This window comes from Centruroides vittatus, unplaced genomic scaffold, assembly GCF_030686945.1.
Source record: "Centruroides vittatus isolate TY-2023 unplaced genomic scaffold, ASM3068694v2 contig_927, whole genome shotgun sequence".
NCBI classification, from domain to species: Eukaryota; Metazoa; Arthropoda; class Arachnida; order Scorpiones; family Buthidae; genus Centruroides; species Centruroides vittatus.
In genome coordinates this window covers 2632253-2649841 of record NW_027122613.1, presented here as the reverse complement: position 1 = coordinate 2649841, position 17589 = coordinate 2632253, and the positions used below count along the sequence as shown (strand labels likewise).

At 24.2% G+C, this 17589-nt stretch overlaps 1 protein-coding gene across 2 annotated transcripts in view; it reads right to left on the bottom strand.

Annotated features, from left to right (window-relative positions):
- The window catches only part of LOC136984774 (neural cell adhesion molecule 2-like), a 135175-nt gene that overhangs the window by 70479 nt on the left and 47107 nt on the right, over nucleotides 1-17589 (bottom strand). For both annotated transcript variants that reach the window (XM_067281904.1, XM_067281903.1), the window contains exon 3: nucleotides 13088-13217. In XM_067281904.1, the coding sequence (XP_067138005.1) occupies nucleotides 13088-13154 (67 nt within the window). In that variant the 5' untranslated portion in view covers nucleotides 13155-13217. The remainder of the gene's footprint in view (nucleotides 1-13087; nucleotides 13218-17589) is intronic.

The following is a 17589-nucleotide window of genomic DNA, read 5'->3' as shown; positions in this document are numbered from 1 at the left end:
TTTGTTCTTGTTTTCTTCTTTGGCTTTGGTATTTTTTTAAAGAAAAAATGACATTAAAGTAGAAATAATTATCTAAAAAAAGAGTGATTTTTAAGAAAATTAATTAATAATCTCATTAAGGAAACGTCCTTTTTTGAATTTATTTTTATTTTTTCTTCTTTTAAAATAAAAACTTTTAAATAATTATTATCATAAAAAGATCAAAATTGTAATGAACTTAAAGAAGATTCGATTTCATTATTTGGCAACGAAAATAAATAAAAATGATTAAAAGATAATGGTGTAATCGCAGCATTTAAAAGCATTGCAGAATAAACGATGGAATTTCATACTCATTCTTTACTCTTCCATCAATTCGGATCACATATCGTTGCTTCGCCACCCGTTAGAATACAGTAACAATGGGTGGGTAATTCCTGATACAGGAATAGGATGTAGTACAGAGCCTGCTACAGAAAATAGGGTTTACGCCCGACTTATTCTTCCAATTTGTTCGGAGAGTCACGTGTGATCAGATCACGTGGTATTGGTAGAACACAATCCCTCGTTACGGCGTCACTTCCATCTGTTTCAGCATAGGATGAGTGGTTGAAAGGTTTTTCAACAGTAGACGCCCCTTGGCTACCTTTAACCTCGTGATGATTACTTTCTGGCGCCATTCGAAACGATGGGGAGGAGAAAGAGATCTTCTATTGTATTTCTGTAATGCAGCTAACGTTTTTTTTTTATATATACACAAACCTCTTACAGACGTTTTACTCCTCTGTAATGTAAATAGATTAATCAAGAACAAACACACTTTCTGTTCCGAGATAATATCTGTTTGGAAAGTGCGAGATTTGTTCTGGAGATTAGTTGATAATGTCATTCAAGTTGCATGTGGGTCTTCAATAGGATTTGAAAATTACAGTAAAGCAACAACGATTATAATTTAAATAATTTCTTGAAAATTCTAGGAATATAAATGATTGCTATTTTAAAGTTAATAATAATAATAATAATAATGTTATTATTAATCTCACATTTAATTGAGATAAATTTTTGTGGGTGTTTCTTGTGCGAAATGTTTTCACATCAACGCTAAAGTACTTTAATACGCGTTTTATATAAAATCTAATGGATTAAAAAATGGAATTTTTACCTAATTAGTAAAGCTTTATGCTTATAATTTGTAACTATATAAGATTTTTTTAATGCAATTTAACTTTAATAACTTCAATCACTAATTGCAATACGTTTGCATCTCTCGAAGATCGGTCATCCTTCTTTCCTTAAATCACTATATACATTGCTGAAAATATGTTTTAAATTTAACATAAAATATCTAAAAAACAATTGATTTTATATTAAAAGTGAAAGAAAATTATCTGTAGCAACCAAAGAAAGATTTTCTGTTGTTACGAATAGTTTTATCAATAATCGTTTTATTTAAAACAAGATTACAGTAAGCGTATCCTTTCACGAAAAGGTATGATTACAATACATTATATATATTAAAGCACCTGAACTTTGTAGACTCATTAAATTATTGCACTTCCAAAACATAATAACCAAAAGCGAGATCATTTGCAATAAGCATATAGAAGTGGAGACAGAATGATAAATGAATAGCAAGGGAAACAATTAAGCAAAGATCAATTTCGCTATCGAGAAAACAATTTTGTACATTTTTATAGTTTTAAATGGTTCCTGCAGAGAAGAATAGCTTTGAACAATGTAAAATTTATCTTTTATATATATATACATATATAATTTAATTTAATAATACAATTAAAAACAGCCGTTAAATAAAAACTAAAATTACTCTAGGATATTGAAAGATGAAAATTATACAAGGTTGAATTAAAATTTAAAATTAACTCTTATATAATAATAAATAAAATAAAAGAAGGTATAGAAGGAAAATTATCGATTATTTTTTTTATGCTGGAACTTTATAAAGATCAATAATTTTTGGTAAAGTAATGCGAGCACAACGTAGTTCTTTGTTAGAAGATAAGGATAAGTTCATGCGATTCGAATAGATTTTTATAATTGAAGAGTCACAAACAGAATCGTGTTTAGTGGGAACGAGCTGACACATTTCGAAGCTATTTTCTGCTTCAACACAACCATCTGTCACCCAGAGATATTTAATTGGTGGTGCTGACAAGACAGGATTTGGTGTGTAAAGAGTATCTAGACGTTAACGATTTCAAATGTCTCGACTTATTTTTTAAAGCAATTTCTTGATACTTGGAAGAAAAATTGAGTGTTGATGCGTTTATTAATGAAATTTTAAAAGCACTTATCTGATTTTATTTTCCTCGACTTAAATTTTTAGTGCCTTCCCTTTTTTTAATAAAGTTTGTTGCTTTCATAAGTGAATTTTTATTCGGAAGATGGAGATAAGAAAAGTTATTTGAAAATTAAAAATTTTTTCGTAATTACGAAATTATCAATAAATTTAATATTTTGAAAGTTTTTTTAAAGTAAAAAGTAAAGAAATATTTTAAAATTTAATATACATTTTAAAATTACTTAGCAATAATGGCGTTTGGATAAATGTAATATATTCAAACAATTCACTAAAAAACCTCGTTTAAAATATAAAGTTTAAAAGAGAATTATATTTAAAAAAACCAATTTATTTACAGTAAATAATAGAATTTAAAATAAGTTTTAAATTATTATTATTATTTTTTTATATAAATTTATGTAAAGTATAAATTAAAAAATAAATTACACACTGAAAATATATAAAAATTTAATTTTAAATTTTATAAATTTATAGAAAAACATGATAAAACTTTAATTCAAAAAATTGTAAAGATAATTTTACAGTTTTATTTAATAAATTTAAATTAAAAATACTTTGGTAGATTACTTTATTCATTAGTTTTTTTAAGGAAAGGATTTTAAGATGGTTCTTTGTTCAATCTTTTATATACACGATATGAATTTCAAGTATAATTTAACATATTCCTCTTCAGTACACAAAAGTATTATAATTATACATTAATGATTAAAAAAAACATTATAATGTATAATTATAATACTGAAAAGGAATATATTAAATCATACTTGAAATGCATATCGTGTATACAAAGATTTAACAAAGAATCCTCTTGAAATCTGTCTTGTAGAAAACTTATGAATAGAAATAATCTTTCCAAGTATCTTTAATATAAAGGAATATAAAAGTTATTTTATACAATATTCTGAGATGAAACGTAAATAATTATTTTCTCAGATAAATTATCTTTTTTTAATTACGTTTTCATTTTAAGTATATATAACATTACAGAAAGTTACTGGCATAATAACTTTTTACATGAAAAGAATGTAAAAATATGCAAAAATTAAATATATGTAACTAAGGAAAAATGATATAATTATATTTTAAAATGTTTTAAAAAGATAACGAAGATAAATAAGAAGAAACATTAAAGTTTTTTTAGTAATATAAACCGACAAATGTTAAACTTTATGTTCCAGATTTAAGCATTGAATCAATTAACTAATAGAGTTTTGCTGTCGAAAAAAGTAAATTATAAAATCTGTAGCATAGAAAAGAATTTCTAAAAATTAATATAAATATTTTAAAGAACTTTTTTTTAAAGTTACAAACGTTTTAAATGTCGCTTAAACAATAACTTTAATATAAACTGTAAGAAGAAATCTTAAACGTATTACTCATTACTCATTTAAGATTCAAGTTTATAGAAAACTTTAATATATATATTTATTATTTTCTTTAAAAAATAAAAAAACTTTAATAAAAAATTTTCCTCTTAACTTAATACCAACGATTCATTTAAACTTAAATTTTCTTAACTTATTGCACCGAAGTCATAATACTGAATAAAAGAAATATTCTAGTTTAATCCATCAAATAATAATCTTAAAAATGGACTCGTACAGCATAAAGACATCCATTCTGTTCCTCAGAAAAAAAAGTTATACAATATACAGAAAATCAAGTTTAAAAAAAGAAGAAGAAAGAATTAACTTAAGCTGGATTTGTCAAATATGAAGCAAGAGATCGTTTTATATCTAGAAAGATTCACTGGTCTCATATTTGAAAGCATGTATTGCTGGATATCTTCGAGGGAATATTGGTATCGCTTACCAGATATCTGGTGCATTTAAATCGAACAGTAAAGAGATTAATATCGTTAAAATATAAATGGTTTTTGCAATTCACTTCAAAGTCGTTCTCTAGCTATTTCGGTATAATAGCCATAGATTCAAATAGAATTTCTTAAAGATTGATATAATCGATATTAAACAAACAAATCCTTCAAACTGTCCAAAGATTTTTCAAAATTTATCTATTTTTAATTCCATTTTCTCTAATGAAACATTAAAGTTTTTCTTTTCTTTCTTTCCTTTTTATCCAATTTGCATATTTTAAATTGTTTTTTATTATTATTTTTAACTGATTCTTTAATTATATTTACAAAAACTTACAGGTGTACGTTTGTACTACAAGATAAAAATTTTATTAGGATTAGTGATGTAGTAAGAGAATACACGAAACAAGAAAGAGAATGTGTGATTAGAATTGATTAAAAGAAAGTTTAAAAAAAATATACAGAGGAAAAATATCATTTGCATAAGAAACTATCAGGATAGACAAGCTCCCGGAGGACAAAGTATCAACTGATTGATGAAGAAGCAAAGAGAACATCCCTTTTGTATAAAACCGTGTAACGGTGTAATTGATGGGAATCTGTTCTTCCGCATGTTTTGTCATTAGGTCAAAGGTTGATGTTCTGTTAGAGTTTAGAGAGTAGAAGTCGCGTTAACTGTTACTGACGACTTTGCTGCATCAATATTCGTCATTATTGCCGGAGATATAATTAATCTCCGTGTACCAGAGTGTCATCCTTCAAGTAAAGACTTTACATGACACTAAAGTAAAGTTTTATCGTTGCAGATGGCTTTTAATCCAGAAATTACTTTTAATGTCTTTATTTTGTAGATAAAACTTATTGATTTTCATTTTAAACCATTCGCCGTTATGCAGTTTTTTTTTAAATAGAAAATTATCTTTTGAGATAGAAGATTTCGAGGTATATCGAGTAACTACTCGATTGTTTAAGAGAAGTAGTTAAAGAAAATTTATATTTAGTCCCTATAATTTACAGCAAATTACTTAATTATAGAAACTTATCAACATGATCGACATTATTGCAACAATCGCTTAGATATTTTCTTATAAAAATCGATAAAAACTTTAAAGATTTTTCAGTTTAACCTTTGAAATTCCTTTATAAATCAACAATAATCGATTAAAAGTCGGAAATTTTTACAACACTCGATATATATCGACAATTCATGTAGCAATGAATTAATGTTTGCAATTCTTGTAACAATCAATCGAGCTTGGCAATTTCCGTATCACTCAATTAATCTTTGCAATTCGTGTATCATTCAATTGATACTTGGCAATTCTTAAGCAATCAATCGAAGCTCGGGAGTTCTGATAACACTCGACTTATCTTGATAATTCTTGTAGCAATCAATTGATGTTTCTAATTCTTATAACAATCAATTGACAGTTGGTAATTGTAAATCAATCAATTGATGTTCGGAAATTCTTATATTACTCGATAGATCTTGACAATTCTTATAAGTTTTAATTAATATACAGTATTTGTCAATTGTAACGATCAATTGATGGTGTTTTACAACTCCTGATTAGTTAAATCTTCACAATTTTCTAATGATAAGCGATTTATAATTGATGCAAAATGATCGAAAGTTTTTCAAATCTCTTATCCAAAAACTCACGTTTGTATGATTTATTCTAATCAATTCAATAGTCTACTTAAAATAATGTTTTAAAAAGCAATATTCTCTAATTTATGACAATTTTAAACAATTATTCATTACTTACACCATAAAATGCTTCGTCGAAATTGTACTTTTAAGTAGTGCTTTGTATACGAAATTGCTAGTTACAGCATAGCTTTAGTTGTAAAATTACAGAAACATATACAAATTACCTATATTACTAAAGGTATGTTATATACAACAATTTACTAAATTTACTCTAAATATAATTTTAAATTAGCAAGCTTAACTCGCTCGCGGTTTTAAGCAATTGTCATAATAATGATTTTACATAATAACTTCAAGTAATGTACTGTAATATGAGATACCTTCAAGGTAAAATACATGAGATAAAAATGAGATTTCATAATTTCTATTGTAGAAACAAAGGTTATTAATGTATATATTATACAGTAATTTAGCAAATTATAGCCTATACTTGTACATTTCTTTTTATGCTTATAAAAATGAGGGATAATAATTGAAAAGTTTTCTAAACAAAGTTCTGACAGAATTGTAATTTTTACAGTAATGGAATCAATTTGTCCACAATCTCAATACGTAATTTACTTTTTGGTATTGCTTTACATTTTCCTTTTTTTCGATTTAGTATTCGTATAGTTGCAAAGGATATCCAATTCAGGTAGTTTCAATCTTCTAGACGACCAATTCTATTATATTATTCTAGCGTATATAATACGAACACTAGAAAATGTTTTATTTCCTCACATCATTTGCCTTTCTGCATTCTTTTCCATAAAAATTTCTCGATATTCTATTTCTTATAGTATTTCGCCCATCTCTTTCTTGTATACCTTTGACTAGATCCACCCATTTCATGAATTTCTTTGCAGTAAACTCTACCGGTAGCTTTATATTTGTATATAGAAGAATAAAATATTTGATAAAAATACGAGATCTAGTTGATAAAAACTGTTGCAACTTTCTCAAATGACAAGAAAAAAGAAAAAAAGAAATTAAAAGTAATTAAATCAATTTTTATTATTTTTCTTCCCTTCTAGAAATTTTCAGCGGTACAAAAAGAAGAAGATTTACTCTAATAAACAGCACAATTGGAAGAAATGATTGGATTTGTGTGACTTTTTTTCGGTCCAAATGGAAGTTTTAATGGAAAGGTTGTTGACAGATCCAGACAGGATGAAGAATCCATAACTGTGGTCGCGGTAGACAGAAACATAGAAGATCAAACTGTATATCTTCTAAGTGATAAACTTTCTCTATTTCTCATGATGTCATTGGAGGAACAGAACAAAAGGGCAATCAAAAAAATAAAAATAAAATAGAAAAACGGCGAAGGAAAAAAATGGCGCTGAAAAAAATGTATCCGGAGATGGTGTGAAGTAAATGACAAAGTTTGTTATGAAATATTGAAGTTAAAGGTATATTAATATTTATTTTATTATACTTTTTTTTAAAAAAAAATTAACCTTTGACTCAATATAAAACTAAAACAAGCAGAAACTTTCCGCTCAAATTTTTTGCTAACCGGTCACGATTTTACTTTAAAAGCCGACTTTTAAAATAAAAATTAAATAAATAAATAAATGAAGTTTTCACAAAGTTAAAAAATATATATATTTCAAATTATTAATGTTTTATCTTATCAAAAAATTTATGACTAGTGAATTATTTTTTCATATCTTTTTTTTTTCACTCGAAAAAAATAATAATAATAATTTAAAATTAAAATTCGAATTTTTCAAATCTAAATTGATTTTTTACATTAAAAAAATTTAATATTAATTATTTTCCAAATTATAAAACAATTAAGTTAATGAGAATAAAATTATTTTTAGAGTTATAAAACGATTTTTCTTAGATGCTTAATTAAGAAACTTCTATTATTTGATTAATAAACTTGTCATTTTATATATGTATATGATTTGAATTTTTATTTTAAAGTAAAATATTATTTTTTATATATATAAAAACTTGGTTTAAATTTATATATAATATGTAATAACCTTGTTATGAAGAGGTATAGCATCACAGGTATGTGCCTTTCTTAGTCCACATTCCTCTCTCTTAGAGATGGCTTCAAACCATTTTTTAATGGGATTGGTCGGTCGTATCAAGCACATTCCAGAACAGGTATCTTCCCTGTTCAGAGCATCTTTTTTTTGTTGGAGGATTTAGTGAAGTACCATCATCTCTCTGTTGAACGAGTTTCATCTCAAAGGCCGTAACTAAATTCCATCCAATATTGGAAAGGTTATAATACAAAAACTGAACTTTTTCGTAAGTTTTTATAATTATTTAAAGTTGTCGCTCTTTTGAGTGTCTAATACTTAAAAAAATAAAAATCTATAAATGTACGCATCGTAACATATCAATTATCAAGGGATTTGTTTAATAATTAATTAATTATTAAATATTAAAAAATATATATATTTACTGAAATTTAGCAGAGATATAAAATAATTTAATAATGCTTACAGATGTAACTTTGGATAAGAAAAAATACGAAAATCGAATAGTAAACTTCGCTACTTTTCTCTTCTAGTCACGTACGTTAAAGTATAGATAGAATTTAGGTAGTTATATGTCTAGAACTTTTGCTGTTTAACTCGTGTAATTCTAAATAATTGTCAGAAGGTTGAGATAAAACTCTTGTAGCTATTCACTCTCGATGTTATATATAAATAGTAAAAATTCTAAAAGATTTTTAACCGAGAAGTTGATAAATTGCAGCGATATTATTTAAAATGATTTGTTTTGAAGAGCTTTTAATATTAAAACTAATCTAAAAATATACTTCTAATGATTTTACATCAAAAGTTTGGAACAGAAGTTAAGAATAACATCTTCAAGATAAATGAGATGCATTTGTAAAGGACAATGAGAAGAGAAATTTTCACTCGTATCGGATTTTAAATCGGTTTAAAAATTTATAAATTAAAAAATTTAAAATTAGAAAAATAAAGTTTAAAACATTTTTAACATCTTAAAAAGTTTTTAAAATCGTATAAAATTTTGGAATCATTTTATATAATCCTCTCCTTTTTTTTCCACGAAATGTAATTTCTATAAAAGTGATAAGTGTATCTATCTAGAAAGTTTTTCCGACACGTTGAAAAGGAAGAGAATAATCGCCATCAGAGCAATATTGAACCTAAATGGAAGCTCGATATCGAAGATGTCATCAAGTAAAGCATCTCAAAAATCCGAAGTCATAAGAATCCATGTTTGATATTTTAATCCACCAAAATCTTTTCTTGGCATCAACACAAGTAAACACACCAAAAATGCAGTCTTAAATCCCTAGTGATTTTGAAAATAGTTTATTTAGTATTTTTAGAATTTCTCAATGGCTCGCAATTTAACTCCACATTCCATCTACACCCGTAGAAAACACCAAGAAGTTTAATAGATAATTACCCATTATATATTTTTAAAAAAATCAATATTAAGGCATTAAAATATTTATTATTTTGTGTTTAAACAATATTGTTCGCTTTCATTACTCTAGTTACTTTTTACTGTTTTGTACATTGTTTTTTTTTTCCAGTATGCAATGCAACTGCCTTTGCATCACATATTTCTAACAGCTTTGGAGATAAAAGCTTAGAAGAGCTGTCATTTCTCATATAAACCATCAACATTGTTGTCCAAATTACCCAATTCCTCATGCACTCTTTTTTCCCCTTCTTTCCTTACTTTAGTCATCTCATAATGTCGTTCTGGGATGACTAAAACTATTTACTGCTACATATTATATAAAATATTGTACCATCTGGCTTAATTAATGATACATTTTTTTTGTTATAAATACAAAGAAGAAACCCACAAAATTTTTATTAAAAATTTATAAACATTTCGATTAAAAAAAAATAATAATAAAATAAATTATGGCATTAATTACATTAAAATATTTAAAGAATTTTATTTTTTTAAAAAATATATTTATTTATTTATTCTTTAAAGAAAATTAAAAATTTCTTTTCTTAATTTATTATAAAATTAGTTAATATTTAATTTTGTTTTTTTTTAATTTTAAATGTAAATAATTAAAATATTTTCTGATTTGAAGAATTTATTATTTAAAATTTTAAAAGTCATAACTGTTAAATTAATTTTTTTAAAAATGTTATATTTATATTTTGGAAATGTAATTAAATCATTATCATGTTTATAAAAAAATGAATTATTAAAATATTTCTCTTAATTATTTAATTATAAATTTAATTTTTAATGTAGTAAGAAAAATCTAAAGAATTACATATATATATATATATATATATATATTTATTACATTAAATAAAAAGTATATGATATTATGTAGGTTTATAAACACTTATAGCACAAAATATGTTAATTAAATATATATTTAATTTATTTATTTTATGCATAATATACTTTTATCATCTTAATTAAAAATTTTATAAGGTTAAAGAGGATAATATTCCATAAAGTCAACATAAATAAACCAAATGGAAAGTCTGGATTTTATAGTTTTTAAATTGGTCAACATATTAAATAATATACTTCTAAATTATTTTATATTTAATATAATAAAGATATATACACAGTATACATTTATGAATGTTGTGTACACACACTTCTACATACAAATGGAATTTTTGTATAAGTACTTTTGTATGATTTTTAAAGTTTTTAATTAAACAAAATTAAACAAAAATTAATTATAGAATTAATATTTAATTAATTTAAATATTATATATATGTATATGTAGTAGTATGTTATATACGTGTATACATTATACCATATAAATATGATATGTACCATGTTTGTGCATATATATATATATATGTTCAAAGGATGGTTAGTAAATACTGTATAAATCTTTTTATTACATATATATGTATAACAGAAAGATTTATATTTACTAGTACATGACCATGCTTTGATAAAGTAAATGACATTAGAGGATGGCATCACGATATTTATGCATTTACTCAGGAAAATGATTTCTTGCTATCTAATTCGTTTTCTTTTTTTATTAAATTCTGTTTAGATAATAAACATCCTGCTCATATAGACTTAAGAATGTGATAATGATAAACTCTCTTTTCTTCCATCATCTCTGTTGAGAGATTGATGAGAATCTCTCTGACAGATAATGAACACTTCTCTTCTAAGATCAAATCCTAGAATTTAATTGAATTCTTGTACCAAATCCTAGTTTTGAAAACCATCTTTATATATATATATACATCAATTAATTATAATAATAAATTAATTATTGATTATATAATTAAAAATTTTAAATGTTTTCTAAATATGTTCATTTATTATCATTTGATTCTGGCATCCTCTCAAAAATTGTAGTTGATTTCTTAGAAGAAAAATGAATATTATAAATTTATCATGGAGGAAATATTATTAAAATTTTATTTAATGAAAACTTTATAGCTGTATCAAATTTATTTATTTATGAACAAGCTTCTATTAATTGAAACATTAAGTATTAAAATATAAAAATTAAAGATAATTGCAAAATATTTAGTAAATTAAAGCAATGTCAATTCTCTTGAAAATTTACTTTTACACACTGTTTATTGCTTTTTTATATATATATATAAGATTAAATTATATTTAATTAGGAAATATTTTTGTCATTTAATTAGTTTTATACACTTATGTATAAATTAAATATAAAATAATGGGAATTATATAAATAATTCCATTATAAATTAATCTGCTGTATTTCTATCTGTTTAACAAAGTAACTTTATTAAAAATTTTACTACATTATAAATTAATAAATATTAAGGTTCACAGAATTTATTAAATTTTTTCATTTTTTATTATTATTTTATATCTTTTAAGGTACAAAAAAACACAAGAACTTGTTAAAATGAATAAGTATTTTGTTTAAATAAAGAAATAATTATAAAATGCTTCCAATAATTTAATTGTTTACTATGGTAAATTTTATTATAATAACATCTTAAATTACAATTAAATTATTCTACTTAATTACAATAAATGTTCGGAGAGTATTAAAAGGATTTAAAAATAATTACTTCCTTGTTTCTTTTTCTAATGATATTAGAAGTTATTATATGAATTATAAATTAATCTTTAATTAATCATTATGCATACTATTTACATAAAAATCACATAAATGGTCATTAAAAATTTTAAAGCTAAGAACTTAATTAACTCTAATCATTTACTACTGTAAAATCATTTATATACAAATATAATTAATAAACTATTATAATATATTTTTAAGAATTTAATAAGAAATTAATTTAATTACTGGAAAGCAATTGAAGCCACGTTCATCTCCAGAATATTAATTAAGTAATTAACGTTAAAATAAATTGATATTTTGGATATTGTACTGTTTACACGAACAATATACGTCAATGTTGTGTGTGTCCATGATTGAAATTTACGTGTAAAGGAAGCAAAGAAACAAATGATGCTGTATACGACTGGATACCGAAAGTAAGAAAGAGCAATAAGAGTGTAGGGGGGGGAGAGAGTTAACTTCCGAAGTTTGGATATATGGATAAAGATGACGTCATGAATAATACAACAGCCGTAACTGTCAACTAAAAGATTAAAGGCAAACAAAAAGCCGGAAGGAAGTACGATGCTTGGGGCGGAGATTCCTGATCACAATACATTGATCGTTTTATCTATTTCTTGGTTGACGTCGAGAAAGCTTTCTCTTGACCAAATACGGTGCAAAGAGCGGTTTTGGGTTAATACTACCGAACAAATACAATGAAACCGAGAATAACAACGTACCAAGACCTACATTGTTCGACTTTTGTCTGCTCAACAGTTAATCAAACTTTATCTCTACTGCCTACCTCTTTCCTTAGCCGTTAGAAAAATATCGATTATCTAACATCACTGCCAAAACCTCCCTTTGTTCCACTTTTTGAAGAACCGATACTTCAATAATACAAAATAGAAAAAAAACACCCCCTTTAATTACTTAATTAAATATTAAATTTATTCTGTTTTCCGTATTAATTTAAAACAGAAAATGCTTTTAAAAATATAAATATATTATTATAAAAAAAACTACTTATTTTATTACTTATTTATTTACGTTTTATCCATAATTAAAGTGTATTTAATTAAAAATTATTATAATACTTTAATGCGCTTATGAGATTGGTCGTTTTTAATGTAAGCTTTGAAAATTTACTCCGAAGTTATCGATAAATTTTAATTATAAGTCGAGAGATGGTTTTTTTTTATAATACATTTTTAAAATATATTTTAAAAAATTCAGAGATAAATCATTTTTAAAAATCTTACCTGGCTGGTACGAAGATGATGATATTTCTAATAAAATGTAAAATATCAGAATTGTAGAAAATTCCATTTTATTAACTTCCACTTAATTATCCACTTTTTGACAAACTCCATATATAAATCCTGAATTTTTCCTAGAAATAAAATAAAGAAAATGAATAAATTAAGCAATTAATACAACAAGGTACTTTCATCGCTAATCCCATTTTATTTTGTAGTTAAGATGTTAAGAAGAAAATAAGTAAATTAAAAAAAACTTTCTAACTAAATAAAACAAAGTCAGACTTTACTAATTACTTTAATTTCATTTCCAAGATTTGATTGAAACATCAATACATAAAAAATTAATTAAATAAACTAGAAGAGAAACTGTTTCTCTACGTATAAAATGTTTTTATATATGTATAAAATTCTTTTCTAAATCTTCCAAGAAAAAAAAAAAAGAGAATTACGTTAGAAAAACTGATAATGATAAAAATCCATTAAAACTTAAAAAGTCATCAAATTAATTTAGAAACGGATTTTTGAATATATAGCCTATTAAAAGAAAGATAGAGAATTTGGAGGAAGGAAAAAAGAAATGGAAGGAGGGTTGTTCCGAATTAATTTTATTCAGTTACCAAACCGTTATTTGCAAATGTAATGAAACGTAACTTGCTGATTGGTTAGTAACAATTTACGTTACTCGAAATGTCATTTATCAAACTGATTTGTCTAATTTCTTTTCTTTGCTAGTTGTTCGAGTATAGAACTTAATGTATTGGGTATGCTGTAGAATACAGTTGTCAAATATTAGGAAGTGGCATTGGTTCCAAGAAGAATAAAAGAAATTCTTGGTAATTGTGTTCACAAATCACTTAACGGTTTTTAAAATTGCATTTTTTAACTTTCTTTTTTATCTATTAAATTGTAATTTATAATAGAATCTTTCACTATATAATAAATTTTATGATATTTTCTTGTTCAGAGTTGACATTGATGAATACGAATGTTTTATTACTCTATTTTTCTATGGTTTTTTTTTTCTTTCTAAAATACATTTAAAAAAATCAAAGTTTTAGAAATAATATAGCGAAAAGATGAATTTTCATTTGTTTCTTGTTGATGGAATTTCGTCTTTAATATTAATATAACGAGAATAAAGAGCTCTCTTTGTGTATTTGTATAGTTGTGATGTATTCTAAATTATATTAAAGCTAAGTATTGAATGGGATATGCTTTTGTCTTATGTTAAATACGTTACGCTTATTAGTTTGAAGAGAATTCATTTTTGAATGGGATAAACTTGATTAATGAACGTACAAATGAATAATGTGGATGAATATATAAAGAACATCGTTCGAATGTAAATTAAATAATAAAGATACGTAATTAAAACTGGTGAAAACTATCCAATTTTACACAATAATTACATTGATAATATGTTATTTATGTAACAAGTTCTATTATTAGTATAATAATATAATTAATTATTATATAGGTTGGTAATGATAATAAATAAATAATTTTAAGTAAGTTTTACGCAGAAATCAATACGAAATTATTTAATTTCTACTATAAAATTTTTAGAAAATTTAGAAAAATTTCGTTTTAAATAAACTTCATTAAAGTTTAAATAGAAAATATTTCACTTTGTTATCAATTGTGTAAACTTAGAAATATAACGAACAAAAGCCCCTAAAGCCAAAATGTCACGTTCTAACTGACATGGACCCATCCACGTACACTCATTTTACCAATCATACTCCTAGGAATTGCGGGAGAAGAGAACATCTTTAAGACTCCTGTCAATATCTAGTAGAATTCTTAAAATTTATTGCCCCCAAGCATATCAGAAATTTCTATATTGTTACCAAAACGTTGATTTTACAGTAAACCTTCCGATATTTTTGATCGAAAAATTACATTAATCCGAACATTTCATAGCTTATAACTTAATTTAGAAGTATCCATTTTTAAATTAATCCCATAAATTTGAAAACTTTATACAAAGAATAAATAATATTTTAAGTTTAAACATTAGAAAAATTCGAGGGATAAAATAAAAAATAAAATAAAATAAATTCTTGGAGAGAATAAAACTTTTAAACGAGATTAACTTTTAAAATTAATAGCAAAGGCCACTTTAAATAGTCGTTTTGACATTAAACAATCGTTTTAGTTTTCTAAGGTTATCCTGTCGAATTTTGTTTTCTTTAGAAAGGGGGTGGAAGAAAAGAAAAATACAGAAGAGACGTATTATTTTTCGATTACACAAAGTTTGGTGATGCAATAGCGACGTAGAAGATCATTATACAAAATAGTGTTCTGTGTAGTGGGCTTGGTCAAAATCGATCATACAGGCTAGAGAATAGAAAAGAAGTGATAAGACTTAAATGATAAAGGACCTTCTATTTCTTTATTTTTACAAATAAACTATTCATGAGAGATTGTAAGAAGGAATGCTAAAGTATTAACATCTTAACTTGACAAAGTAGTTTAAAATTCTATAGTTTCCTTTTAAATAAAGCTTTAAACCCTTTATTTAAAAGAATGGATTGTATCGTTGTTCTAATCGCATATTTATATTTGGTTTTTTGTTAAAATTTTATCCAAGTTCTTCAACTTATACTTCGCTACTCTAATGGTTATCGTGAAAGTAGATGCTACACTCTAATTGTTTAATATTTTATTAATGTAAAGCGAAATATAAATATTTGGCTAGATGTACCCGATTTTATATTAAATTTACTTTCTTAAAGGTAATTTGAATAATTTCTTCCTGTATAAATGTGCTTACACAATCAATCAAGTAAGAGAATTTCTTCGTACTAACGACTGAATGTTCTCTTTTATGGTTTTCTTTCTCTGTATTAGAGCCTGACTTAAGTAACAATATTTATCTAGGATTACTCTCAATCCTTTGTTATCTACTTGGCTAATGTTTAGCTAAATATCTCATTAAATAAATGAGCCAGCAGTTGAATAAATCTTGATAAAGTTACACATATTTCATAAAGTTAAAAATATATATATAAGTATAAATTATAGAGACGAAATATTAAGACAGTCATAGAGATAAATAAATAAAAAAAGGAGAATTTATTCAGTACTTTAAATATATGATGATGATTAATCAGGGAGGAAACTATTAACGATTTTTTTTTTTAAACCAAATTTTAAAAATAAATATTGATCGTATTTAAATTATAACGTTAAAATTGAAGAAAGATGTTAAGATGAAACTAAAAGTAATAAAAGCAGATTAAAAATCATTAAAGTTCATTTATTTCCAATTTTATTCCTTACATTTTGTTCATAAATTATCCACAAAATACTTTTATAAAAATGATAAATGATTATCAGAAAGTTACTGATGATCAAGAAATTCTCATCCATCTAAATATTTTTTTTTCTTCTTCTTCTTCTTCTTCCTTTTTTTGTTTTTTTTTTTTTTCCTTAAATGCATTTCTAGCAAATAACGAAAATGTAATATTGCAACTAATCACCAAGCTAATATAGATATTCATCTTTCTTAGCAAAATGTCGTTTTTTTTCCTGAACAAAATTATTATGAATAGGAATTAAAAGCGGAAATTACAAAACTCGTTTAAAAATAATTTGAATTTTAATAGTCTATCGTATAAATTAAATAATTTTTTTTAACATAAATATATAAAATTGATTTTTGAATCTTTTTAATTGATGAAAATTTAAGAAAAATGTGCGATTTCTCTAAATTTTCTTCTATCTATCAATAAAAAGCATTCATTTCGCATCATTTCAAATCACTTAACTTATTTATAATTTTATAAATAAGTAATTAAGATGTTTGAATTAATTTTAATAAATTTTTTAAAGAATTTATTTAATTAAGAAATTACATTTAAAAAATTGTAATTTACGAATGTGTAAATTTTTACATCGATAAGTTATTTCCTTATCGATAGAGTAAAATAGGAAAAAAATAATGAAAAAAATTAGAGTATGTGTAGTTGGAAAAAAAATAACTGTAAAACAGATTGAAATCAATTTTTATCTACATATATAAACCATTATTTTATCACGATTTTTATATTTAAAAAAAGGAGTAAAAAAAAATATATAAATTTAAATCGATTTCACATAATGTATTTGTATACTTTAAACTAGGTCATAATATATTTGCATTCTATCTTCTAAATAAAATGAAATTTGGAAATTTAAATCAATTTTTAGATATTTTTGAAATTATTATTATTATTATTATTTATATTTTTATTTAAATAAATGAAAAATAAATTATGTTAAATACAGAGAGAGTAAATACTCAAGTTCCAGCAGTAGACTTTAAAAAGAGATCTGTTGTGTGCACCATTTCGGGGCCTTTAAACGTATTGTTTTTTTAATAAATTAGTTAATTTTATATTTTATTTAAAATGCTTATAAAATTAAAGTATATAGAAATAAAAAGCATATAATTACGAGGGTGAATACTCCATTTCCAACAGTAGCCTTTAAGTAAGCCTATTCACCAGTGTCCATGT